Source organism: Sphaeramia orbicularis, chromosome 6 (assembly GCF_902148855.1).
Source record: "Sphaeramia orbicularis chromosome 6, fSphaOr1.1, whole genome shotgun sequence".
Lineage (NCBI taxonomy): Eukaryota > Metazoa > Chordata > Actinopteri > Kurtiformes > Apogonidae > Sphaeramia > Sphaeramia orbicularis.
The window spans coordinates 40,720,268-40,746,310 of NC_043962.1; the positions used below are offsets into that span (position 1 = coordinate 40,720,268).

The 26,043-nt window shown below is 39.4% G+C and overlaps 1 protein-coding gene across 4 annotated transcripts; it reads right to left on the reverse strand.

The window, feature by feature from the left end:
* sin3aa (SIN3 transcription regulator family member Aa) lies at positions 1–25,543 on the reverse strand. 4 transcript variants are annotated; one of them, XM_030136392.1, is made up of 21 exons: positions 25,510–25,543; positions 17,972–18,188; positions 17,569–17,751; positions 16,996–17,102; positions 15,739–16,033; positions 14,068–14,316; positions 13,368–13,520; positions 12,549–12,704; positions 12,314–12,403; positions 11,930–12,048; positions 11,621–11,831; positions 11,050–11,166; positions 10,452–10,690; positions 9,649–9,832; positions 8,510–9,086; positions 7,635–7,804; positions 6,969–7,142; positions 6,072–6,164; positions 4,565–4,659; positions 4,242–4,434; positions 1–1,890 (listed from the first exon to the last, which is right to left on the reverse strand). In XM_030136392.1, the coding sequence occupies exons 2-21, from the start codon at positions 18,155–18,157 to the stop codon at positions 1,660–1,662; spliced, it is 3,822 nt and encodes a 1,273-aa protein (XP_029992252.1). In that variant the 5' UTR covers positions 18,158–18,188; positions 25,510–25,543; the 3' UTR covers positions 1–1,659. The 4 variants fall into 4 exon arrangements, with proteins under 4 accessions (XP_029992252.1, XP_029992254.1, XP_029992251.1 ...); XM_030136394.1 differs by lacking the exon at positions 25,510–25,543 and adding an exon at positions 20,278–20,516 and having other exon boundaries at positions 12,314–12,400; XM_030136391.1 differs by lacking the exon at positions 25,510–25,543 and adding an exon at positions 20,278–20,515.
* Positions 25,544–26,043: the final 500 nt, after the last annotated feature.

The window sequence follows — 26,043 nt, forward strand, 5'->3', positions numbered from 1 at the left end:
TACGTAGGCTACAAATGTCATTTTATTATTACTTTAAATAATGTCTAAATAAAGGGACTAAAGACATGCTTGTGTGACTTCTTCCATTATCAAAAATATGGTGTGGTTGATGTTTGCAGCAGAAATCTATCCAGGGAGTGGAGCGTGCATCACAAGGTGAGACCGTTGTGGAGTCTTTTTACCGAACATTGAAACGAGTCCTACCAGCACCACGGACAGTGCTGGGTTTCAAAAGGGGGGCAGTGATTTTTTTTTTTTTCCTTTTTCTTTTTTTTACTAAACCAAATGTCACATTCAAAAGAAAAAAAAAGTGTTATTTTTCTTATATAAAAACTGAAAGACCTGGATACATTTCTACTTCTCCACGTTTTTACTACAGAAATTAAAAAGAAAAGACATAAAGGAACACACAAAGGGGGAAAACAGCTATTTTTTTTATAATCAACTCCCTTTGGTAAAAACTGTAATAAATGGTCTTGCATTTGTCTTTTTCATATACATACTAACTTTAGCCATTTATCACTAAAGTCCACAGTAAGCTTGGAAAGTATTACTAGCACAACAACACAGATCTGTCATAAAAAGTCTGAGACTATTTACAGTGTATTTACAAGGTGAACGGCATGTGGACAGTCCTCCCAGAATGAGATGAGTGTGTGTGTGAGTGTGTGTGTGTATGTGTGTGCACATGTGTAAAAGCTGGTGTATTGGCAGAGGGCGTTTGCCAGCAACATTTAAAAAAGGTTGACTACCAGGGCGGCGAGGATCATGTGTGTTAATAGAACTATATATAATATATATATGTATATATATACACAACACTTAAACTGGAATACATGTCAGTATCTGACATTCACGAGCTATACAATTTACAGGCTGAGACCAAACAGTGTTGTGAGGCTATTTTTTGTTTTGTTTTTCTTTTTTCTAATAAGATGCGACAGTGCTTTTTGATCTTAACCTGACAAAACTGTCTGGGGCTCAGGCACAGTTTCTAATAATGCTGCCATGTGTTTTGGAAAAGGAACTCTTTTTCCATTTTGTGATAGATACATATTTGTGATTTGGCCTTAACGCAGGAATGTCTGAACCAGATCTATCGAGTGCCAGACTTTGTCGAGCTCCCTCCAAAACTTTCTAATAAAACATTTTCCTCTTCCTGAATAAGTGCACTTGTCCACCACATTGTTTCCATGGATACTGTAAAATAACACTATCATAGAGAAATCCCTGTGATTGATTTCGATCAGTTTTTTTACTCTGATGGCTTCAGATGTGATTAAGTACAAAAAGCACCACTCTTTCTCTCACAGGCTCAATGTTCATGTCCCTGAGCGCTGCCTTACAGGCTCAGGGAGGTTTTTTTGAGAAGTGGCTCTGAGTGCTGGTGTGAGCTCAGCTCCGTGACTGGGACATGACCATTCCTAAGTTTTGGCACCAAAGGCCCTGTGAAAAAATGGGCCCAGCTAAAAACGCTGGTAAAAATCGGTAATCCTGCCGCCCCGGGTGCAACATACACGGTAGCTAGCTTAATTGTGCTCCCATGTCGGCCTTAAAAACACATGAACGCGCCCTTGTCCCTATGTCTACTCCTGACCTGTATGACTTTGAAAACAGAAATGAGTCTCTGTCCTGTTTCTGTTCCCGCCTCCAGCTCGGCTACGGAGCCTTGGTGGATGTGTTGTATTTGACGCGGTATTTGTTGATGTTCATGAAGTGGAGGACCTCAGGTTGGCGGCTGGTGGTGCACGGTAAAAAGCCGTCTCGCCCTTCGCCCATCAGCCACTTGTTAGTCTCGGCGCTCATGTCGCGGGTGACGTGCTCCTTGACCCATGCCTCCACCCAGGCCTGGAAGCGTTTGTGCAGCCGTGTGCTCACCCGCTCATGTGACTGTGGAGAAAAGACAGGGAGGTTACATTCAGCATGTTAAGATTCAGGACTTTATCATGGCCTGTACTCATCAGTTAGAAGTATATGTATTTTTATCTAACAGAATAATATAATTTAAAAGCTATTTTGGCTCTGATGCAGCTTCCACTTGGTGACATACTGAGCAACTCTTCTTTCAACACCACAGTCTGGTGCAGCTAAAATAAGACCATCATTTCAGCACAAATTTAGGTTTTGCTCCTTTTATTTTTACTTCATAAAAAGCTCTTTTTTTTTATTAAGACATGCTCCCTGCATACCTATTTTTTGTTGTAACATAAGGCTTAAAACTCTCTTTTAAAAAGCTTAACAGGATAAAAATCAGGATTATTATTTCATCATAAACTTTGTTTTAAATTTGGTGCAGATATATTGGTTCCGACGATCTGTTCTCAGTCACCTTGAATACTAATAATCACTAATGGCCCCAAAAGAAAAAAAAAATGTATAGCTCTACTATACTATTCCTGACTTGACTTACTGGAAATACAAAATATAATGTATTTTACATCAGACAAATTGTTCCGTCTACCATCACCAGTGTGTTATGGATCAAGAATCGTTTTAAAATGGACACAAATCAACCAGTGTAATGACATTAACCCTGACCTAACAAGTGCTCTCATTGATCCTGGTGCAGCACATTTCTGAACCAGGATCGTCATCTTTTTATTTATTTTTTTACTTCAGAGCTCCCCTCACTTTAAAAGGAAATGCTAAACATCTGTTGAGACACACAGTAAGGTGTTACCTCCAGGGTAAAATGTCACAAAAGTTCAACTCAGTCACAAACTAAACCAAACACAAATGTCACAAAAGTTCAACTCAGTCACAAACTAAACCAAACACAAATGCTGACATAACGTTACAACATGTTCCTGCCCCTAAAGGGTGATGTAGCTTAAAACCTCAAACTTTGACATGCAGGGGGAAATGACATGAACCACAAACGTGATTTGTAACTTCCACCTCTGAAAAAATCCTACAAATGTAACCCATGGAATGGCTTATGTTTCAACACTGTGACCTGCAGAACTGGAAAGGTAACAGGAAAATAATGTTACAGGATATACTTTTATGTTCCAAAACTGAATTTTGATCAGATGAGATAAGAAACTGACACTATCTGTTTAACCAAAAATGTAAAATGACATGTGGGATGTCATTTTACTTTAACATTTGACCACTGGGATGTAAGAGGTTTCTATTGTTGGTTAATAATAACTACAGTAGTAGTATATCCACTGTTAGTACTTGGGGTAGTGGTATTAACAGTTAACAGCTATGGGTATCTGTACTTTGTACTCCGTGTGTTTCCCCCTATCCCACCCCCATCTGTGTGTCTGTCTGCTACAGGTTTCTGCCTGTTAAAAGGAAGTTTTTCCTCGTCACTGTCACCAAGTGTTTAATCCTGGAGGATTCTGTTGGTGTCTGTGAAGTGGCTTAAGTCTGGTTTAGACCAGCTCTAAATGTGAAGCGTCATACGATAATTCTTGTTATGATGTGGCACTACATACACATAAAATTTGATTTGATTTACAGGGTGCTTGCTCTTAATCCAAATAAAATTTACAAACCTTTTCCAGATTTTTTCAAAACTGCTATTTTTTCCCCCAAGACCTTGACTTTATATACTTTTATACTTATGTGCCTACTTTTCTGGTTGAGATTGTACCTATTGTCTGTAGTAGAAAAGGTCAAATAAAGTTTTAATAAATGCATGAATGAATGAATTAATGAATGCATAATTCCCAGTAAATTATGTTTTACTGATAGAAACGTTTTCAAAACATATGAAAATCACAAAAGTGCATGAATATCACACAAACAAGTTTCACCAGAATCATTCCAGTACCAACCAGTTAGTGAAATCATATCAGTTTTTTTATGTTTTCCTAGTGTATTTCTTATTTTACAGAATTATGTGCCTTTGAGCATACTCTAAAATTTAACTATGAAAAAAACCTGTGTCCATACTGCATTAAGACTTTCACACAAAATTCCAGACTTTTCAAGGAAAACTGCATTTCAAAATTCCATACGTTTTAAGACTTTCAAGACCTGTGCAAGCACTCTAATTTATGTGGAAATGTGTAGTGACGTTTTTTCTTCATGCATATTTTTACTCTTTTAACAGTCTTTGTTGGACTTCCAACTTTTATGGCCAAATCAATTTTTAACAGTGAAATGAAGATACTATAATACATCTAGAAATAGATAAACACTATAATTACACCATGAATAAAAAAATAATTAAATTCTCGCCATTCGCACCGTCTTTTCTAAACGGGTATCTGTGGTCATGTGAGTACCTGGTGTGCTCGTAACAGGGCAGTGCGTCTGTACATGTAGTCCTCAGACTTAAAAACGTAGACCATCTTGTAAGAGTTGAGCTTGAACATGCATTCCATTTTCTCTTTCTCCAGGGACTTCTTTCCACCTTCACAGGCCTCTTTGTCCAACTGCTCCCTGCCCTTCTGATACTTCCTGATCCGCCTCAGATTCCTGAATACAAATACGAGAAGAGAGAGATGTCTCAGAACAAATCAATAAATGCCATTTTGACTTTCACCTGGAAAAGACGTGTTGAACAACTAAACCTTAAGCATTGAGACCAAACTGAATTCACGCCTACCTGGGCAGAAAAACGGGCTTCCGAGCGAGGTGCTCTCTCAGCTCAGGAGTGGTGGAATCTGGGTTCAAGTAACGTCCAACATAATCAGACCACCGCTGCAAACACAAAAGCAATTTAAGTAGAAATTATTTATGTGAAGTGTACTGTTGTGTCAGCATGTCCAAAAGGCTGCCAAAGGGTCCTTACTAGTAGTTTCACTGTAGCTGGAGAAAAGGGACCTTCTTACTAGAAGAAATGCAAACACACGACAGCTTTTATTTGCAACACTTACATATCATTAGCCTCATCGCATAAATGCCAAAGTCATATTTTTGACCAAATTGTGACATCTGTGTAACTTGACTCTCCTAACAATGCTGCGTCATTTTGCATCACTGGCTATGACCTGAAAAATATGACTTAGGCGATTATGCTATGAGGCTAACAATGTACTATAAGTAAAAAAAAAAGCAAAAAACTAAAAATATTACTGCTATTGGTCAATAACTGCCACTATGGGTATTTGTTCTTAACAGTATGATAGAGGCTGATCAGAAGAGCCATTCCAACAACAAAAAGGGTTTCACTGGTTTCCCAGTTACCAAGCGTAATGTGCTATGGTTTAAGCTGGGTCTTCATATTGCACTTGCCAGTAAATACACAGTTGTCAATCCATGATGCTTTCACATCACTACTCATCTCATTTCTACACTTTAATGCTTAGTATAGAATTTTGCTGAGGATAGATAAATAAATAATGCTACACGATAGAGGTTTGAAATATCCTGGTGATCAGCATCAGTCAGTGCTGCTTCTAGAGATCAATGATCCCTAATGCCGCGTTTCCACTACGTGGAACCGGCTCGACTCGGCTCAGCTCGACTTGGGTACCAGGTCCTATTCCTGGCGACTGTTTCCATTACAGGATACTACTGACTTTAGAGTACCTGGACGTCATGGCAATGCGGCGCGTTACTTCCATGTCGTCTCCTCAGAGAGTTGCTGATAAACTCGCTCGTTGCATGTTCTCTCGTCAAGCTCACGCTGAATTTTTACGTCTGAACCTTCTCGACCGACCATGGTGTAAGTCTCGCGGGCTTTTATCATGTGGATTAACCTACCGCTATATTTACTGTAAACTTCCGCATGTGTTTTTTGTTAAACGGCGGGTCACAGAAACGACTCTCTGACCAATCAGTGGTCTCATTTTAGTATCTGTTCCCCAGTCCTGGAACCTCGGCGGAGGTGATACCAAAAAAACTAGTACCGGGTACCAGACTCCAGGTCCTTTTTTGTAATGCAAATGCAAAAAGGCCGAGTCGAGTTGAGTCCAGCTGATACCACGTAGTGGAAACGCGGCATAAAATTCTTGAATGGAGCATCATTGCCAAACATTTGTAAGTGTTTGGAATTCAGTTTGGGTTTACTTGAGGTCCTTCTCATCCTTACTGGAAATAAAAAAAGTCAGACTATTTATGCTCATGACAGTGAAACCAAACCGCCTACTGTGACATGTCAAGTTTCTCACCTCAGCCTCCATGGGCTCGTCTGAGTTTTCCTCTTCTGTGTCGAGCAGCTCCACTGTGAGCTGCACCTGGCCTCTGTTCCTCAGAAACATCACCTGACGAAATGACAGAGGCGTCATTAAGTGATTTTTTAAGTGTTAGTTCACGTAGAAGCTCATTAAATTTCACCTTGAGGGTTCACCGGAACTGGATGAAACATTTCACACTAAAATTACCCTCTTGAGAAGTAGTGCTTCTTACTTATTTGAGTAAATGTCAGAAAAGTCAACATAAACAACGGGTATCACACAGTTTTCAGTCATCTCTTTCTAAAATGGATCTGATATTTTTACCTGGCTATTTTGAAAGAAACTGAGTAAACTTTAGAGAGCAGAATAGGTTATCGGCTACAGAATGAAACAGTGGGTCAAATGGGGTTCATTCGCAGGTGGTTCTTAAGTGGCTTTACATGATCATAGCATTGAAGGAGGACAAAGAGCAACATCAAAAACAACATCGACTGTTCTAAATCATTAGCAGGTGCTCTGTCACATCATTTTACACTGAAGCATTTCTCATGATAAAGCCAATGTGATGTCTGGAGGCATTGCATTTATTTACTCTTGGTTGTCACTGTGTTTATGCATGACAAGAACTTATCAATGTGCACGAAAATAAGTTCTTTTCATTCATGAAAACATGTAGAATCCACAGTGTACTGCAGTAAACAAATGTGTATCTGAATTAAGCCCCATGGCTGCAACCTTGTGGAAAACTATCCATTTTAAGTACTTCTTCTTAAAGTAACTCATTTCCATATTCTATGCATTTATGTAAATTGATTAATCCCTCATACTCTCACAACTTTTCAAGTCACTTCAAGTGCAGGACCTTGTACTTGAACTTGATTTATTTAATACCTTGAAACAGTTCTCGTCAGACATGAGATGCTCAGCTTTTCTCTGGTAGATGGCCTCCACAGAGCTCCTGGAGGACTGGGTGGACACGGTTCCTCCGCTAGCCCCATTAGCGCTTTCTGCCAGATACAGGTCTGTCACCTGGACGCAGATTTCATCACTTACTATGTGCTGGAGCTGCAAGGAGAGAAGCAAGGGAGTTTGACATGGAAAAACCACTATTTAAAAACAGAATGGCTGGCATTGTCTAAAGGGAGGCTTGTTGTGACCTTTAAATGAACTCTACAGCAACAGCAGTTCTAGTTTTTAACAGTTAGTATTCACTTTGCTGTGCATCCATGTGTCTCCCCCTATCTACCCCCTTCTTCCACTTCACCAATCTCTCTCTCTTCCTCTACCCCTCTCTCTTTAACCCCAACTGGTCAAGGCAGACGACCATCCTCTAGAGTCAGGGTCTGCTCCAGGTTTCTGCCTATTAAAAGGATGTTTCTCTTTGTCACTGTCACCAAGTGTTTTCTCCTGGAAGATTCTGTTTCAGTCTTTGAATTGGCTTAAGAGACTAATTCGACCAGCTCTAAATGTAAAGCGTCATGAGATCCCTTTTGTTATGATGTGGTGCTCTATAAATAAACTCTGATCGATCCAGGTCTGAGAACAACAGATGCATACCTGCCGGACGATGCTCTGGATGAGTTTGTCCATTGTAAAAGCGATGTAGGCGTGAATGGTGAACATTTCCCTCAGTGAATCTTCATACTGAGAAGCCTCCATGTTTCCGTCCAGCAAATTCCTCACCATCTCCAGGAAGGCGGAGTAGTAATCTTCAACCTCTATGTCCACTAGAGAAAAAATTCCCAACAAGAGACAGCTAAATAACTCGGCATATGAGAGACAGAAAGACAGCGATTACTTTAAGGGACCAGGGCTCATTCTGATTTGACAGGTTCTTTGCTCATTAAATAACAGTGTTTCTGCAGGTTTTGTCAAGTTTAACTAAAGACTTTTTGATGACTTAAAGTTTGTGTTGGAGTCTGTTTTGTGCAAAGGTTCAGGTGTTTGTTGACATGAACCAACTCCTTTTCTGTGCTAACAGCTGTCTGTTGCCTACATCCATGGTATCAGTCTATTAACTGAATGAATAGTTTAGAGGTAGAAAACTTTGAGGCGTTTTTCTGTGAAAATTATTTTCCCTATTCCCCTGTCATCTGCTCATCTACAACAGGAACAGTATGGAACAAACAACTGGACCCTAAGACAATGTGCATGTGTGAATCTGACACTCAATCTCTTTTAGACATTTTGCGGCATTTTAAGGATTAAAATTCTAATTATTGGATTTTCAGACTTAAAAAAAAAACAACAAAAAAAAAAACCCAACAAAAACAAAAACTTTTTTCCCTAATGTTAGCACATTGCTTGTGCTTGTATGAGGAATATGAAAAATCAGTAGAAACATTAACTGCCTCCAACAGGAAAAGCAAAAAATGGAAAATGCGCCAATTTTGGAATATAGGAAATAAATATACAAAAGTGTTTTTACTCACTGGGCTCCTTCAATCTCAGCTGGATGGCTGGATTGTCATTTTTCTCCTTCTTCAGTCCCAGGACTTCCCTCTCCCAGTCTCGCTCTCGGACCTCCTCTTCGATCTGGCGTTCTGCCTGGCTGTACAGCCGAAGCAGACGTGTGCATAATGTCTGGTGCAAACGCAGAAAGATATACCAGTTGTTGTTGACGTAGAAGAGATTATAAGCATCGTCACAGCCTCGCAGCTTCTGCGCCGCTGTGTTGCTGAACAGCAGCTTCGACTTGGAAGGGCTCCCGCTGCCGGGGACACCGTTGTGCTTTTTGGAAGCACCTTCTTCTAGCTCCATCTCCTCTTCTTCTTCCTCCTCCTCTACATCAGAGAGCTCACCACGCTGAGCAAACAGCATGTCTGGGATAAAGTGGTAAATGATCTGTTTGATTTTGTATTTGTCCTCCTTCTGTATGCTGGTCTGTCTTTTGACGTGGTGGATAATGAGCGCTGCTGCATCCTCCAGGATCTGACTGTCCTCGTAGGCCAGGGTCAGATGTGGACCTGTAGGTGGCGAGGCGTTCTCCTCAGACGCTTGCTCTTGGCGCTGCAAAGCAGAGACATGACAATGTCTTAGATTCAGTTTTCAAAAGCAGCTAATGATATATACAGGGTCCCTACAGGTTTCTACAAGTCAAATTTAAGACTTTTTAAGACTACTTAGAACAAAATTTAATGTCCCTTTCACAGCCTATTTAATAGCCACACTGGCAAAAATTTGTGAATCCTAGAATTGAGGAAAACATTTATTTACTCCAATGCCTTGATTCCCACCAGGGGCTGCAAAGTTAGCAATAATTGGACCCTAATTTCAGTATAAATTGTCAGGTTGGAATGGGTGGAACTGAGCAGACTAACATTACTTTCTTTACAGTTTGGACATTTCCCAGACACATTTAAACACAATACAGCCAACAAGTTTATGGTAACATAACTTAAGACCTACCATATCAAACTTAATACCTTTTAAAGACTTTTTAAGGTATTAAATATAGATTTGTAAATTCAAGATATTTAAGACCCCGCAGGAACCCTGTATATAATAAATAAACCTAACCCTTTGTTATTTTTTCGATAACATTAATGAGCAAAACTGAAGAAATATTTACTTCATCGTATATGCTCTCGATTTCATTCAGCAGGGACTTGGATCGAAGCACTTTGGTGTCATTCTGTTTGAAGTTGATGCCTTGATGGTCTAGTGACTTGAGGTAATACTTCTCGTTCTGTTCTCTCCAGATCTTGTTAAAGCCTCGTTGGGCTTCCCGCCACTCTTCCTCCTTGGTCTTTAACCTGATGACAAAAGGAGATGGTCAAAGCAATGTACACAACAAACCTCATCAAGGTTCGTCGTGTCTTATATCTCATCGAGATATGAGACAAACAAACTGAATAAAAAGTCATTGACATAAAAAATTAAATTCAAAAACTGGAACATTCAAACTACAGTTAAAAGACTTTGAGTGTTGCTACTGTCTTGCTGCATCACTATCATGTATAATAAACCCTTACATCTGCTGCATTTTAGAGAGCAGTGTTCTATTTACAGTATTGTGAGCGGTTTACAGAGAAAACAACCAAGCAGCTCCTCTGGTTGATGCATTTGCTTATTCTTTTTGTGATGATAGAGAATGCCGCCTGTAGCACACGGACTCTCAGGAGCGATTGTCTTTATCCTCCACTCCAACATCAAATTGGCTTTTCTTCCCCACTGTGGATTAGTGTATTTATGAGCTGCAGATCAAATAGTCAGTTTTGGCCATAAAGAACCTGGTCTTCACACTTTTACTGCTATATGAAACCAAGAGGATTTGGTTCTCCACTACATGGTGAAATCAAGAATCTTCAATGTATTTAAAAAGATAATGAGGTCAAGGATCATTCAAAATCTTTCTGTGAGACCAACATATACCTCTTCAACACAATAGGAACAGAGACCGCAGGGTTTTTCTTCAGGCCATCGATGATGTCTGGTGCCTTGTCCCCATATATCCTCTGGATGGCCTTGCGATGCACGACTTCAGAGGATCCTCCCAGTGTGTTATCCAAGCGGAACTTAGCCTGCTCCTCTGCGGACATGCGGGACAATTTTCGCTGTACTGTCTCCAGGACTCTAATGGTAGCTAGGTTTGTCTCCAACACCACATCCAGCTGTGGAGAGAGACATGCATCACTTTTTCTATCCTTATCTTATTTATATAACATATCATGAAGCACACTTTGCAGTTTTGTGTCATTCATTTCCAAATATTTCTGGTGTTGGCCTCTAAGGAGTGTCTCTATAAACAGAAAAAGGGGGTCAGGTGCATTGCTCATCACATCTACAGTACACTGCAGCTTCAATTAATGAGTCTCAGAACTGAAATGTTTTAGGACGATTACAAGAAATGACTCCAGAAAAAGGAAATAGGTTTAGGATTATGTTCTATCCTCGGTAGAGCCATTAAGCAGCCAGGTAGAAATCCAATGTGATGTCACCGTCAAAGAAAAGCCGTTACATCCTTCCTCACCTCAAAGCGTTCATCCTCACATCTGTAGATATGCTCCTCGTACTGAGTTTTCTTGGAGCTGACGAACGTGGAGTCTTCAGACCAGGACGGGAAGGACACCCAGGTGTCGTTTAAGACCTGGACACATCAGAAACAAGCACTCTGTCATCTGTGAGCGCTGCACTTACAATTCTGAAAAGTTCTATGACATTATTTTGTTCATGAACTTGACAAAGCACTGTTTATGTACGTTTATGCGTGTATGATTTTTTTTCCCAAAAGTCTAACAATTCAGTGTAGTCAAAATGAGCAAGAAGAACAAAATATGCAATTATTGTCCGCCATATTGCAATTCCACCCTGTTGTAAACATGTATATAGTCGTTACAGTTTTATAACTTATTACTATTTTTTTATTGTTTGTATTTTGCACAATCTTTATGCATGTACATTTTTTTTCTTGCACTTTGTTCTGTTGCCTTGACCATTTAATTTCCCCATTGTGGGATCAATTAAGTCTTATCTAATCTAATCTAATTAATAATTCAGTTCATAATTGTTAATGATGCTTGCTCCTATTCTTTTTTTCTCACCTCTTTACATAGTGGAGTTCTGCCGGTGCACTTGGGCTGCTGGTAACTTTTGGGGAGGGCTCTGTAACTGGAGCCCAATCTTTTACAGGAAGCATAATCTATCTCCATGGCGATGCCTTCAGTGGCCCGTTCCTTAGGGTACGTTTCGATGTGGGACATTTCCCGATATCCCAGGAAGTTCTTAAACCAATTGAACAGCTCTGGGAATTTTCTGTTTCAGAGAAGAGTATTAGAGCAAAAACACCTATCAGATAAAATGGCATAATAAGTAACAGTCTCGTGACCCAAATATGAGGCCTGAGCACTCACCCTAAAAAGGGCAGCACCAGCTGCACCAGTTCAGCCCTGGAGATCACCTCCTGATTAAAGATGACCAGACAACGCAGGAAGTTGTCATAGGCTTCTGCACTTCGCAAGGCTTTACGCACCTGGGTTGAGGAATACATTTGTATCAAACCATCCTGGTCGTATACAAAATATGTAATAAAACAGCTCTAGGAAATGGAAGTTCATATAACCTTAAAGACACATAAATGCCTATCAAACATTACAAAATTATGTATGAGTTAAGGATATATACCTTGAAATTGAGCTTTCTGTATAAATTAGTGATTTTTTTTTACTATTTGGATCTTACATACAGATTAGATTTAATTTAATTTTTTTTTTTTTTTAATAAAACTAATAACTCACCTTCTCAAAGAACAGCGACTCTGTTCCAACGCCATGTTTACTGGCCTCTGCCACTGAGGAATCCTTCAAATTCAGTAACTTGGGCTTCTTCTGTAGCGTTACCCAAACAACAACAAAGACACACAGGTGCAATCATTACACAACAATCCAGTAATTGTATATATGGTAAGACAAAGGAGTAAGTCAGGAGTCAATTAAAACATCAGTAAGCGGAGACTAGGTGGAGCAGGCCAACCTTGACGGGGGGTGTGGTCCCCGGAGCTGGATGCCGACGGATCTGGCAGCCATTCTGATTAGGCCTCTGCTTGTTGTTGAGCTGCAGTTTTTTGGCGGTACCACCATGGTCGTTTCGTACAGACTCCGCTTTCTCCGCTGTGGTCTTATTTAAGAGCTGCATAAAAATACACAACATTAAGAAGTGAACATGGTCTCTGTACTACTGTACAAACTGACCTGTAAAAATATTTAAAAAGCCCTAAAATACAACAGAATAGAATAGAGCAGGCCTTTATTGTCACTGTTACAAGGACAATGACCGTTTAGCAGCAGATTCTGAAACGGCAAAAAAAAAAAACACACAAAAAAATACAATATACAACTTACAAAATACAATGGGAATGAAGTATTCATTTAAGAAATCTCCTAACATAAAAAATAAAGCACTCTGTACTAAAAGGCTTATATCACTATAACATTCCTAAACATTTATGCAGTGTATGTCTATAAATAAGGAAGGTGTTATTTACTATGTCCAGCTATTAAGTATCACAGCTAACAACGGATATGGTTTTTTTCAATCGACTGTAATCAGAAATTCACTTACATTATTCATCTAATAGAAGTTGCTTATATGAGCTTAATGAAATGTTAATGAAATGTGTGTTGTTTAACTTCATAGGCCTATATATACATAAACAAACAGCTGATAACTGCTCATGATAAAGCTTTATATTCTACATACTTGGGCACATTTGGGGGTGAATGTAAACAGTACACATCAATGCATTCCATGCAAACTTTACACATTGTTGTAGCTCTTTAATCCACCACTCACCACTGAGCTGTTTGCGTCAGGGAGGAACTGTCCAAACTCTGAGAGCAGATCCTCTTGGTTTTTGAAGAGCCTGGCCACCTGAGCGTACACCTCCTGCTCCGTCAGAGCTGGAGTGTAGTTCCCACCCGCCTCCTTGGCATTACGCTGCTCTTTCTGTGGTGGGAGAGCACAAGTGATGCTATCAGTGATGTTCTAAATGCAGGGTTCCTACGTGTTTCTACAAGTTAAATTTAAGACTTTTTAAGAACTTTTTAAGACTACTTTGAACAGAACTGAATGCCCATTTCACAGCCATACTGGCAAAAAATTTGTGACTCCTAGAATTTATGAAAATGTATTTATTTACTCTAACACCTTAATTCCCATTGTTCGAGTAATTTCTCACCAGGGGCTGCCAAGTTAGTGATAACTGGTTCCTAATTTCAATATAAATTGTCAGGTTGGAACTGAGCATACGAAGTAGATTTCTCAGACACATTTAAACACAGTACACTGAGCAAATTTATAGCAACATAACTTAAGACCTACCATATCAAATTTACTGCCTTTGAAAGACTTTTTTAAGGTATTAAATGCAGATTTGTAAATTCAAGACTTTTAAGACTTTTTAAGACCCTGTGGGAACCCTGTAAATGACAAATGCACATTCTGATGCAAGTGCAGCGTGAACAGTTGCTGTGTGCTGTGTTTTCGTAGTAACCTGGTACGTGTGGAGGATCTCCAGGAAGGCTTTGTAGATGTCAGGTTGGCCCTGGAAGCGGTTCTTGATTTTGTTGACGTAGTTGATGGCGTGGTTGAACTCTACGGGCTGGTTGTTCTGCATGGGTGGGCCGGTGGGTGTCCCGCTGAGAGGTGGGTGGAGCTGCATGGGTGGGGAGCGAGGAGATGGGTACGCAGGGATGGACGGATTGCTCTGACTGGTTGGTGTCATTGCCTGGGGCTGAAGAGGCTGTGAAAGGCAGGGACGGTGCAGGTTATGTTTTCTTCTGGATTTATGCAGGATGTTAATGACAAAGACTACATATAAATATCTGAAAATATATGTTGTATTTATGATTTAATACTTCAAGCAAATGCAAAAATTCACAGTAAAGAGTCAGCTTTAAATATATCAAATTCTGTCATTTCACTGACCTTTTGAAAATTACTTCAATAAAACTCAGTATTTTAACTAAGACTACAAGAGAAGGCACATATACATATATATACACACACATGCACACAGACACATATACTGTATATAATATATATAATACACACACACAGAACACATCCTCCCTTCACTAGAACACTACAGCATAGACCTGAATCTGAGTTATGTTTTACATCTATAACACTCCTTTAAATACCTAAGCTGATAATCCATTTTTTTGACAAAGAAACAGATGTTTTTGCTCCTATTGTAAAGCTGTTATAAAATCACACAGTGCCACAGCCTGTCTGTGAGGAGATGAAGTTGTACCAGCAGTGGTTTCGTACTAATTTTGTTGATTTCACTACTTTACCACTGCAGCCGATGTTTAGATACAAACAGAGAACCACGCTACCCTTGGTTTTCATCCTAATTTGCAGTTCGATCTGTTTATGACTGTCACAGATCCCCTCCCTCCTCCCTCTGTCTAACCTCTACTAAAAAGCACAGTGACAGTGTAGAGGTGCACATTACTTTCTGAAATGGTTTTATCAGTGAGACAATCACTGGTGGTTTTGGTGCTATATGTGTGATGGAAATGTAACCGCTCAGTGTTAACATACTGAACACAAACATTAGATAAAGCTGCTTTTTATCTTCACATCTCAAGTCTCATCTGTTCCAGGTACCTTTGATACAGGGTCTCAAAAGAGTAAGGCTGAGATCTGTCAGAACTAAGAATTTCTACTATTATATTATTCTTACATTTATATTCTCAACTACATCACTGTCAAAACTTTTGTTATTATCCATTTATCTCTTATTCTTAATGGTGTAACTTGACATAACTTTCTTGGCTTTTGAAGAGAAAAAAAAAAACCTCAAAATTTCACTGAAGTGTCATAACCATTTTACAGTCTAGTAAGTTGCTGATTTACTTACACATTAATGATCTTTTGACAGCCTTCAAGATGCAGTTGAGATGAAGTGAGATGTAGCTTTAAAACACTGCTGCACTTGATAGATTTTCATATTTAGAGGTTCTAAGTTTTTGACTGGATGAGGATGTCAGTTTGGCAATTTTTTTTAAACAATTTTGTGGAAAACATTGCAATTAAACCAATTAATTATACTCCAGTGCAGAGTGGTTTTATCACATCTTACAACATGAGTGAAGCAGGCCTTTTATTGCTATTGAGGTGACATTTCTGGGGGGGGTTTTCTGACTTTGTGACTCACCTTGCTCATCTTGGCAGGTGTCGGCTGGGTTAGGAGTGGGGGAGCGCTGGTGGTTGCAGCAGAGGGGAGCTGGGGTGGATGTTGGGTAGCTGCTCCTGTTATGGGGATGTTCTGGACTGAAATACCATGCGGGGTGATGTGGTGGATCTGACCAGGCGTGGTCACATTAACCAGGTCATTGGTCTGGACTTCAATCTTGTAGCCAGGAGGCAGGAAGGTGTTGAACCCCATGATGAGGTCAGGGTGACCTTTGAAGAGCTGGGACACTCTGCTGATGACCCCCGGGGTATCAATACTAGAAAAATACAGAATACTACAATGAACAAATACGGGTAGTACTAAACTATTGTCAGACAGGTCTTGTATTCTGCATTCTCAAATTCCTTTTCCAAATATATATCATATTACCTACACCAGTCTTCCAGCACACACAGTCATAAACCCACATCTGTGTTTTATGACGTTTCTTCTCTTTTCTTCTTGGACATTATTCCTAACTATATAATAAATGTATTCTTACCGTATTAATGTATTCAATTGGTTTTATGTGTGTGCACTGAACTTTGTAGCTGCGTTTTAAAAAGTCCTGTAAAAATAAAGCTCTACTTTCTCGCGCTGTATAAACATTAAGGCCAATTGCATAGGTATTCATTACATTTGCATTGAAATTTGCAGAGTTTATGATGCTTTCCTGATGCCATTTCCTATTTGCCTCATGCCTCACTGCTGCACAGACACAACTCTCGCCTGACTTAATTTAATTGTGAGCATTTCATATGTGAAAATGTGAACAGTGACAACAAGTGACCCCAATGCACCCCATACCCCAACATACAGACGTTGAGAGAGAGTAGAGAATAAAACAGAATCTAACCTGTTGATAATAGTGTTAACACTTGATATCAGTGGTAGAGATGGGTTTTCTAGATGAGACACAAGACTTTTTCAATCTGCCACTTGTTGTACTAAATAACCCACATATTGATTTTACAGTCTAACATAACCCCTCTGTGTTGTTGGACTTTAAATGACCTTTGCGTCAGTTTCTCTGATGTTTTTGGAGCCTCTGCATGACAGTATTGTCATCTTATCTGACTAATGGAACTCAGCTTTTAAATTCCACGTCCTTTCTTGTATTATGAAGTAAAAAGTAAAATTACACATTTCGAAATAACATGAAGTGATTTTAAACAAAAAGTCAAATCTCTGTCTGTAATAACCCAAAATAAGTTGTCCAAAATATAACAATGGCCGTACCTTTGCGACTTGAACTCTTTCATTATGTCCAGAAAGTCATTGTAGACCTGAGGCTGGTTGCCAAACTGCAGTTTCACTTGGTCCAAGTAAGACAAAGCATCTTCCACCTAAGGGAGAGACAGGATGGGAAATCAGTTAAATCAATCTGCCAATCTCTTTTCCTTCTGTGGTTTTGGCATTGGGCCTGATTGCAACATTAATTAACCAGATGCACGGAACAAGACAATACATTAATCTGAGCTGAACCCTGGGCTAAACCCTTTAATTAACAAATGCCACCCCCATTACACTTATTGTTAAAAGTTTCTGAGCTATCACTGCAAATTGAGACACTTCACTAGCATTTGATGAATGCTCTGATAATCATAAGACTAATTCATATATGGTTTAAAAAAAAAAAAAAAAAAAGGTAAATCCACCATAGCTGAACTCACGCTCAAACAACTAGAAATTGAAAACTCCAATTTTATTACAACTCAGTACATTTTTGGTTGTAACTTCTGTTGTTTGAAAGCACAACAACATTAACATGACCGCAGTAGAAACCTGTCAAAATAAAACTAGCTGACCAACCTTGAGCCTCTGGAACTGCTGCTGACCCTGCACAGAGGCTGGAGGAGCAGCTGTATGGCCATGTCCTGACATCACTGAAGGTCCATGCGATTGGACTGCAGGACTGTGGTGGTGGGAACTGCTGTGGACAGCTGGGCTCGGAGTGTGTCCATGCCCTCCACTGTTCTGAGCCACGGTGGGAACCTGGGGGAAGCAGAGGCACTTGTGAAACTATAGTAGGTGAACAGCAATTAGTTGTTATAAAGTTTGACATGCTGACAGCTTGTACAAGTGCAGTAGGACTCATGACAGCCCAAGTGAGGAGTGAATAAAAACTGCTGTGTGATCAAGTTTTAAGTTAAAAGAAGCATATGTTTTACACGACTCTGAAAAGAGCAAATTGTGAAAAGGGTAAACTGTGTACCTGGTATCCTTGGGGGACGGAGTACTGGACGCCTGCTGTGGGCTGCATGTTTTCAGACACAGCCTCATACACAGCTGGGGCTGGAGCAGGGGCCAGGACACGATGCTGGAAAGCCTCAGCGTTGCCAGCAAGGCGCCTCTGCTGGGACGCAAAAACCGTTTCCTGATCCTCCAGTCGCCTCTTCATTATGAACTCATACTCGTGAGAGCTGAGAGACCTGACAAAAGAAAGCGTATGGGTTCTGTTTAACACTAGCAGATCAGTGTCAATGTCAATTTATCAGAACATATTAAATCCAGTGATGGGTTTTATTCAATAATTTGTGGTGGAACTTATGTCATTTTCCCCCAACTACAGTTATGAATAAACTGTGCCAGCAAACCCACTTCTGTCGGCAAGGGAAGAAAATACCTAAAACGGGACACAGCACACAATGCACGAAATATTACTTAATTCAGCAATGTTACATGAATTATATCCATAATTTAAGTCTGGACATGTCAGAATTTACAGGTTTCTGCAGGTTTCAACAAGTTAAATGTAACATTTTTAAGATGATTATGAATGCAATTTATGTTTCATGTTCTGTCTCGCTTTGGTGATGCGCCTGATGTGAACACAGGATAAAATGCATGAAGGCAGGCCTAATCCACATATCTCTATCATATTTAATATATTTTATGTCTTAAAATTCAGATTAGTGACTTTTCAACTGTTTGTTTTTAAGGATTTCTCTGTTAGATGATGACATTAAATTATAGCTGCAACCCGTTAATCGACTCAAAGTGATCCAAAAAAACCATTCAACCACAATTCTCCTGAATCAAAGCTTTGTTTCCTTCATTTCTCTGCTGTTAAACATTGGTTCCACTGTTGTGTTTCACACGGACGCTTATTGTGACAGACAAAGAAGCTTCAATTCAGGAAAACTGCAATAGAATATCTCCCTTCAATCAATTCGAGTCAATTAATCGAATCAGGAATTTTTGCATTGGCTTCAAGCACCTAATCGATTAATCGGTTGCAGCTCTTTAAAATACAAAGTCTATTAAAAGACACTGTAGATTGTCTTCATTTGATAACCCTTGTATGATTTCTTACACTATAACAAAACACTTGATTTGGCTTAAACTAAATGACAGAACATGGAAAGTATGCTAGCATTTCTATCACGTTTGGGCTCATGTGTGTTATTGTAACGACTGCACTCGCACTGAATGTCAAGGGACTCATTCATTGCAGAAGCGAATCCTGATGTCGACAAGTAACCTTCAGTGCATCCAAATGTGAATTTGCACTGAATGTAAAAGTTGCAGTCCTCACAGCCAATGAAATCTATAGCAACCTTACGTCACCGACGCAACAAACAGGTGCTGTGGGAACGTGGGAGCTAGTCTGCCATTCACAACTTCCTCAAGACAGCGTTAACTTCTGGGCCACTAAATGAATGGCGTTCACGACACAAAAAAGGTCAGCGGAAGACGAGATATTAAAAACCGAACACCGAGCTAAGAGACACAAAGAGAGTGGGGCTGAAGTGTCCGTGTGATAGCAGCGCTTGTTCCTCCGACTGTGGAGCTGCACACGGCTGCTCACCGACAAAACACTCGCCCTCAACAGCCGCAGCCAATGAAAGCTAGGCTGACGTATTTATAGCTACACCAGCTTCAGTCGGTGTAGTAACGTTACAGTCACGTACAAGTAAATGCAGCTATGTCTGTTGGATTCAAACACAATGTAACTACTCGATAACAGCCTTTCACATCCCTATTACGGCCTAGGCTGCAACACAAGCACCGACCTCGAGTTAGCCTGTGTTAGCGTACCGCACGTCGCTTTCCCCCCGCCCGCCATTTAGAGCGTGGCGCAGGACTATAGCAAATTACACTCCATTTCAGGCAGGTAAGCAGAAAAAGTAGCGGACTCGCTTGAGGTCTGCATTCGTCTCTCAGCTATAAAGTATATCAAAGCGATTAATTTCACCAACTTCACCGATAACTTGTTTTGTTGGCATCTGTTGTATGCTTCAAGCTAGCTGCTAGCTAATGTAAACAACATGAGTCGCCCGAGACCGACCACTGTCCGGGGTTAGCAAGGAAGCACATGCAGCTAACTACCAACGACTTGGTTAGCTGTTGCTGAAATTGGTGATCCGCATAATTTGTGTTCGATTTCTGAGTGTCCATATTAGGTCTAGACGTGAACATGCGACACGCAAACAAACACACACTCCCCCGTTTGGTTGACTTAAAACGGCTGCTAACGATAGGTATGTTAGCTTACTGAATGAATCCAGCTAAACTCACCCCTCTCCTTAATAGCAAGCTGAAGTTCGTTGATGCTGCTATGATAATCCGTTATGTGTAAGGATGGCCACAAAAACTCTAGCCGGAAAAGACACCGAAGCGAAGGGTGTGCGAAAATCAACTTATCAGAGACGTGTGATTTATAAAATAAACAATTCAAGCTGTGAGCTGTAAAGTGAAAATCTCCCCCGACAGAGGAAAACAATCTCCGTTCGGTTAGCTGTAGAGGGGGCGTGGTTGCTATTTATCGTCCCTCCCCTTCTCTAACACCATTGGTCAGTTTGTCTTCAGGATCCGCATAAGGGCGGGGGGATGGATCCTGATTCTGAGTTTGGACTGTCAGTCAAAGAATTACCGTACACTTACCCTGCACGCCCATTTTGACTTGAAGCGCGACAATGCCTGTGGTGTGAGCATCCAGCCTGTGTTATGTATTCATCAATGTACACAGTACAGACGTTTGATAGACCGATGCTGGGACATTATTTCTTTATCATCAGCGTCTTCCTGGATAAGAAATCCAGAGTGGATTACGGCTGTGGGTTTGGTGATTAAAAAAAGCTTCTACCACTTGTTCCTTCACAGTGTTTCCTGTTTGTTCTGAACTGATTAGACAAACTTCTTTTTTAGGGACTGATACACCACGTCTGTTTTCATTTGAGATAGATAAGATGTTTTTTTTTTTGTAATAAAATATAATATTTACATGTGGAAATGATCAAATTATAAGTCAAAAGAAGTTACTGCATGAAACACGGAATTAAAAAACACATTAGTTATAACATTTTAGATCATTGTAACACTGTTGTAAGCACTAGGGAAGTAAAATTAACTTTATACTTCAAAGATTCTATAAACAGCATTTTGTATAAATTCTGTTTTTTATTGCCTTTTTTGCACTGGATTTTTTTTTTTTTTTTTTTTAAATCAATAAATGTTCATTATTTTATCCTCTTAAAATGTTGATGAAAGCTATATGCTATGTGAATAAAAGTGTACCAAGTCTCCTTTCGGTACAGTGAATAGTAGGTAATGTAATGGTTTGTGTGCATTGCTTGAGTTTCAATAAGGTGCAAGTCATTTTGCAAAACTATTTCAAGCTTCAGAGTAAATGTGCTCAGCACCCTATGGTTTTTCTGTAGCTGTGGTAAATAACAACCATACAAGCATCATAATAACAACTAAGGTTACATCTGCAAAGGCCTGACAGTCCTCTAATGTCAGTGTTTCTACAGGATTATGCCTAAACTGTAGCAGCAATTTTCGTGAAAGTATGTGGAGGAGCATGGCATGGCCTCATTATATTTTAATGTGTTAAATGTCAGAAAATGGTGAAAAGTGTTCTCACAAAGTGAAAGATAAGAGGAAAAAAATTGCATTTAAGAAGTTGGAAACAGAAATAAGATATTTTTCTTAAAAACATTCTATCTATTTATTTTTGATCTGTTATGTTTATGAGATAAAGAATATGTCAAGTCTGTCACCAGAGTTAATTGTTAATTATATACTACCTGTTCTTGTATGGAGAAACATATTAACCCTTTCATGCATAGTGGTCATCACAGTGGACAGTTATTCTCCAGCTGTTCTCTTGTATATTCATGGGTTTTGTTGTTTTAGTTCCATATCAGCCAACACAGTGGACACTTATGCACATCCAAAACACTGCAATCCATACAATTACTGTAACTTTGCTGCTCTTGATAAACCTGATCTACTGTACAGTAGCATGTTTTAGGGTAAATCAATTGCTAATTATTAGACTGTAATTAACAGTTTTCTGACACAAAAAGTTGTTGTTTTTTTTTTGCATATCCTCCTGAGACCCAGCAATGCATTTTGTCCTCCGCAGGGGACAAATGTTTGACAGTTTAACTTAAAAAATACTGTCCATTGCAAAGGACATTCCATTAAAAAAATCAATCAATAAATAAAAACAATTTTTAAAATGCATCTGAAAAAACTGTTGCATTATGCAGTTTCCAATCAAGACAAATTTTTAATATGAAAATAGCTAAAATTGTCAGTTTCCTGGGTCTCAGGAGGATATTATCTCCATGAAATGAGTAATAACTAGTATTTGAGTATGATAAAATGTGAGAAAACATCAGATTAGCTGCATTAAAAATATTTGTATTTCATAGTTTTCACACAGTCTATCACTTTGATGATGAGTTTTAAATACATGTTTCTTTGCTTCAAAATTTAAACACATGGTGTCCAGCTGAGTGGACATTTTTGTACCTCCATGAAAAATAGGTTCATTAAAAAATAAAAAAATAAAAAAATAAAAAAAATTGAATTGCATTGTTTTTTCATGCCTAAAGAGGAATATAAACACTCAAGAAAAAAATATTGACTAAGGTTCTCATAATTCATGCATGAAAGGGTTAAGTTTGCCATGTACCAAGCCTATGAAAAGTTCAATAAAAACTTGAATTAAAAAAAAACAAAAAACAAAAACCTGTTCCCTACCCTTGGGGAAAGATAAAATAAAATACAAATAACAATAAATAAATAAACAAACAAAGAACATATCTAATTAACCCTTTCATGCATGAATTATGAGAACCTTAGTCAATATTTTTTTCTTGAGTGTTTTTATTTCTCTTTTGGCATGAAAAAAACAGTGCAATTGATTTTTTTTTTTTTTTTTTTTAATGAACCTATTTTTCATGGAGTTACAAAAATGTCCACTCAGCTGGACATGCGTTTAATTTTTGACGCAAAGAAACATGTATTTAAAACTCATCATCAGAAAGTGATATACTATGTGAAAACTACACAATAAAAACATTTTTAATGCCGCTAATCTGATGTTTTCTCACATTTTATTCTACTCAAATACTAGATATTACTCATTTCATGGAGATAATATCCTCCTGAGACCCAGGAAATTGACAATTTTAGCTTTTTTACACTAAAAAATTGTCTTGATTGGAAACTGCATAATACAAGTTTTTTCAGATACATTTTTAAAATATTTTTTATTGATTGATTTTTTTAATGGAATGTCCTTTGCAATGGACAGCATTTTAGTTAAACTGTCAAACTTCTGTCCCCTATACAAGACACATTGCATTGCTGGGTCTCAGGACGATATGCAAAAAAACAAAAAAACAACTTTTTTTTTTCAGAAAACAGTTAATTACAGTCTCATTAACAATTAGAAATTGATTTCCACTCAAACATGTTACTGCAGATCAGATTTATCAAGAGCAGCAAAGTTACAGTAATGGTGTGAATGTCAGTGTATGGAATGATGATCACATTTTATCATACTCAAATACTAGTTATTACTCATTTCATGGAGATAATATCCTCCTGAGACCCAAGAAACTGACAATTTTAGCTATTTTTACATTAAAAATTTGTCTTGATTGGAAACTGCATAATGCAACAGTTTTTTCAGATACATTTTAAAAATTATTTTATTTATTGATTGATTTTTTAATGGAACGTCCTTTGCAATGGACAATATTTTTTAAATTAAACTGTCAAACTTTTGTCCCCTGCGGAGGACAAAATGCATTGCTGGGTCTCAGGAGGATATGCAAAAAAAAAAAAAAAAAAAAAACTTTTTGTTTCAGAAAACTGTTAATTACAGTCTAATAACAATTAGCAATTGATTTACCCTAAAACATGTTACTGTAGATCAGGTTTATCAAGAACAGCAAAGTTACAGTAATTGTATGGATTGCAGTGTTTTGGATGTGCGTAAGTGTCCAGTGTTGGCTGATATGGAACTAAAACAACAAAACCCATGAATATACAAGAGAACAGCTGGAGAATAACTGTCCACTATAGTGACCACTATGCATGAAGGGGTTAAATAAATAATTCTATCTATCTACCTATCTATCTATCTATCTATCTATGCATACATACTTCCTGGAGTTTGGTGACACGTGACCATAGAGGGGGGGGGGGCGCTATGGAGGGAGGGGGCTGTATGTGTGCCTTTGCACGTACGTCCCGCCTCTTTCGAAACCCTTCAGCCAATCATCGCTCACTGTCTTTCTTACAAATCCAGAAAAGGTGGAACTTCCAAAATAAACCATCGCCCACGACAGGCGGAGCTGCAACACCAGCCCGGGATTCCTCCTTCCAGCCAGGCAGGGGGATTCAGCTGCGACCGTGGGCTGCAGCAGCACACACACGAACACACATGCAAATACACAACACTCGGCTTTCTCGACGGGGTCCCCCCCCCCCCTCCACCCCCCTCTCTCTATATATATATATTACCCGCATTTATTCTGCTCTCTTTTCAAAAAAAAAAAAAAAAAAAAACGAGTGAAAATCCAGCCGGTTGTAATGTTTCAACACACGACATAGAAGTGTATCCTCGACAGCTTTGCAAGTCAAATGCACAAGTTTGGTGTAAAGGCGTGCTATAGAACGCAGTGCGGGGCCGTGGAGATCCCCCCCCCCCACAACACCGGAGCTAGCCCCTGCACTCCGCGTCGGTCGACGTGGGTATTTTGCTGGCAGTCCACTCCACAAACAAAAGGGTTCACGGCATTAACACGCATCAGCCTTTTACTTGACGCTTTGCACCAACACATGGATGAGGGTGGGGGGGCAGGGCCAAGGAGGGCCTGGGCGGCTAATATTGCATCTTTTCTCGGCGGCAGGAGCGGATCCAGTTGCCCTTACTAAACAATGCCAAAGTCAAACGGAACGGGAACTACGGCGTAGCTGTATGGAAACATCGGCACGGCTTAGCCACGCCATTCCCCGCGTCCCCAAAACACGCACACGCAAAGCCCACATTGTCTTCCACATGAAGACGGCTGCGCTTTCCTCCCCCTGAACCCTATTCTTTGTTTACTTCAATAGTGGCAGAGTAAAATGTCTAACCTGTCTCACCACAACAACTCCCTCCCCCTACCGATCCATTTGCAAACAAGCGTTCCATGCTCACACAACCCTGCAGACCACAATGTTTCGACTTCAAGACAGCGGGATGCCACAGATTGGCACAACACAACCCGGGTTATACTGTTTAGCACCACAGCCAACCAGCAGCTACACCTTTTACCACCAAACACCTTCTGTTTTGGGCTATTCTGGTGCCGTTTACGCGCAGAAAAAGCCCCTTCAATTCATTTCACCATACAAAAGACTGCAGACTGCTAACGCAAAGCACCCCCTTCCCAAACAAACACCCTTCACTGCTCCTAACTCTAATACTAATAATATTATTTAGTTTAACCAGCTGTTACATACCCAGGAAAAAGACTCCTTACTCCGGATTCGTGTTTGTAACAAAATAGTTGGAGACGCCCCCCTCCGTTGGCATTGGCGCAAACTACACTCCGCGTCATTTTGTTTTAAATATCACCCGCTAAAACTGAGGAAGCAGCGACTGAGTACTAGAGAAGATCCTCCATAACAGGAGGACTCCTTCTGATGAAGACTGCTCAGATCTGACTTCTGTCTGGATTTCAGATCATCCTAGAGTTGAGGAAAGTGGAAACTATCCATCCAGGTCAATTCAACAGATGCAGATTCTAAACACTGTAACTCTTATTATACTGTTGTGATCATATGTGTTGACTTGTGTTGTTTTCCAGTCTACTAGTGGTTCAGAGAGTAAAATTAAAGCAAATATCACCTCTATTCTTCAGTCAAGTCATTATGTGAACTATATTATGTGAATTATATTATAACACAAAAATATTTTTGCACACTTATTTCTGTATATTTCTGTAATTACCATAATCATAATATATTGTCTAGTACATATTGTACAAATTGCTG

Coding starts and splice junctions, on each gene's coding strand:
- sin3aa (XM_030136392.1), bottom strand. CDS start 18,157: ATGAAGAGGCGACTGGAGGATCAGGAAACGGTTTTTGCGTCCCAGCAG. Junction 16,034..16,995: donor AAAGAGTTCAAGTCGCAAAG/GTACGGCCATTG, acceptor GTATTTTTCTAG/TATTGATACCCCGGGGGTCA. Junction 12,404..12,548: donor GGACCACACCCCCCGTCAAG/GTTGGCCTGCTC, acceptor GTAACGCTACAG/AAGAAGCCCAAGTTACTGAA.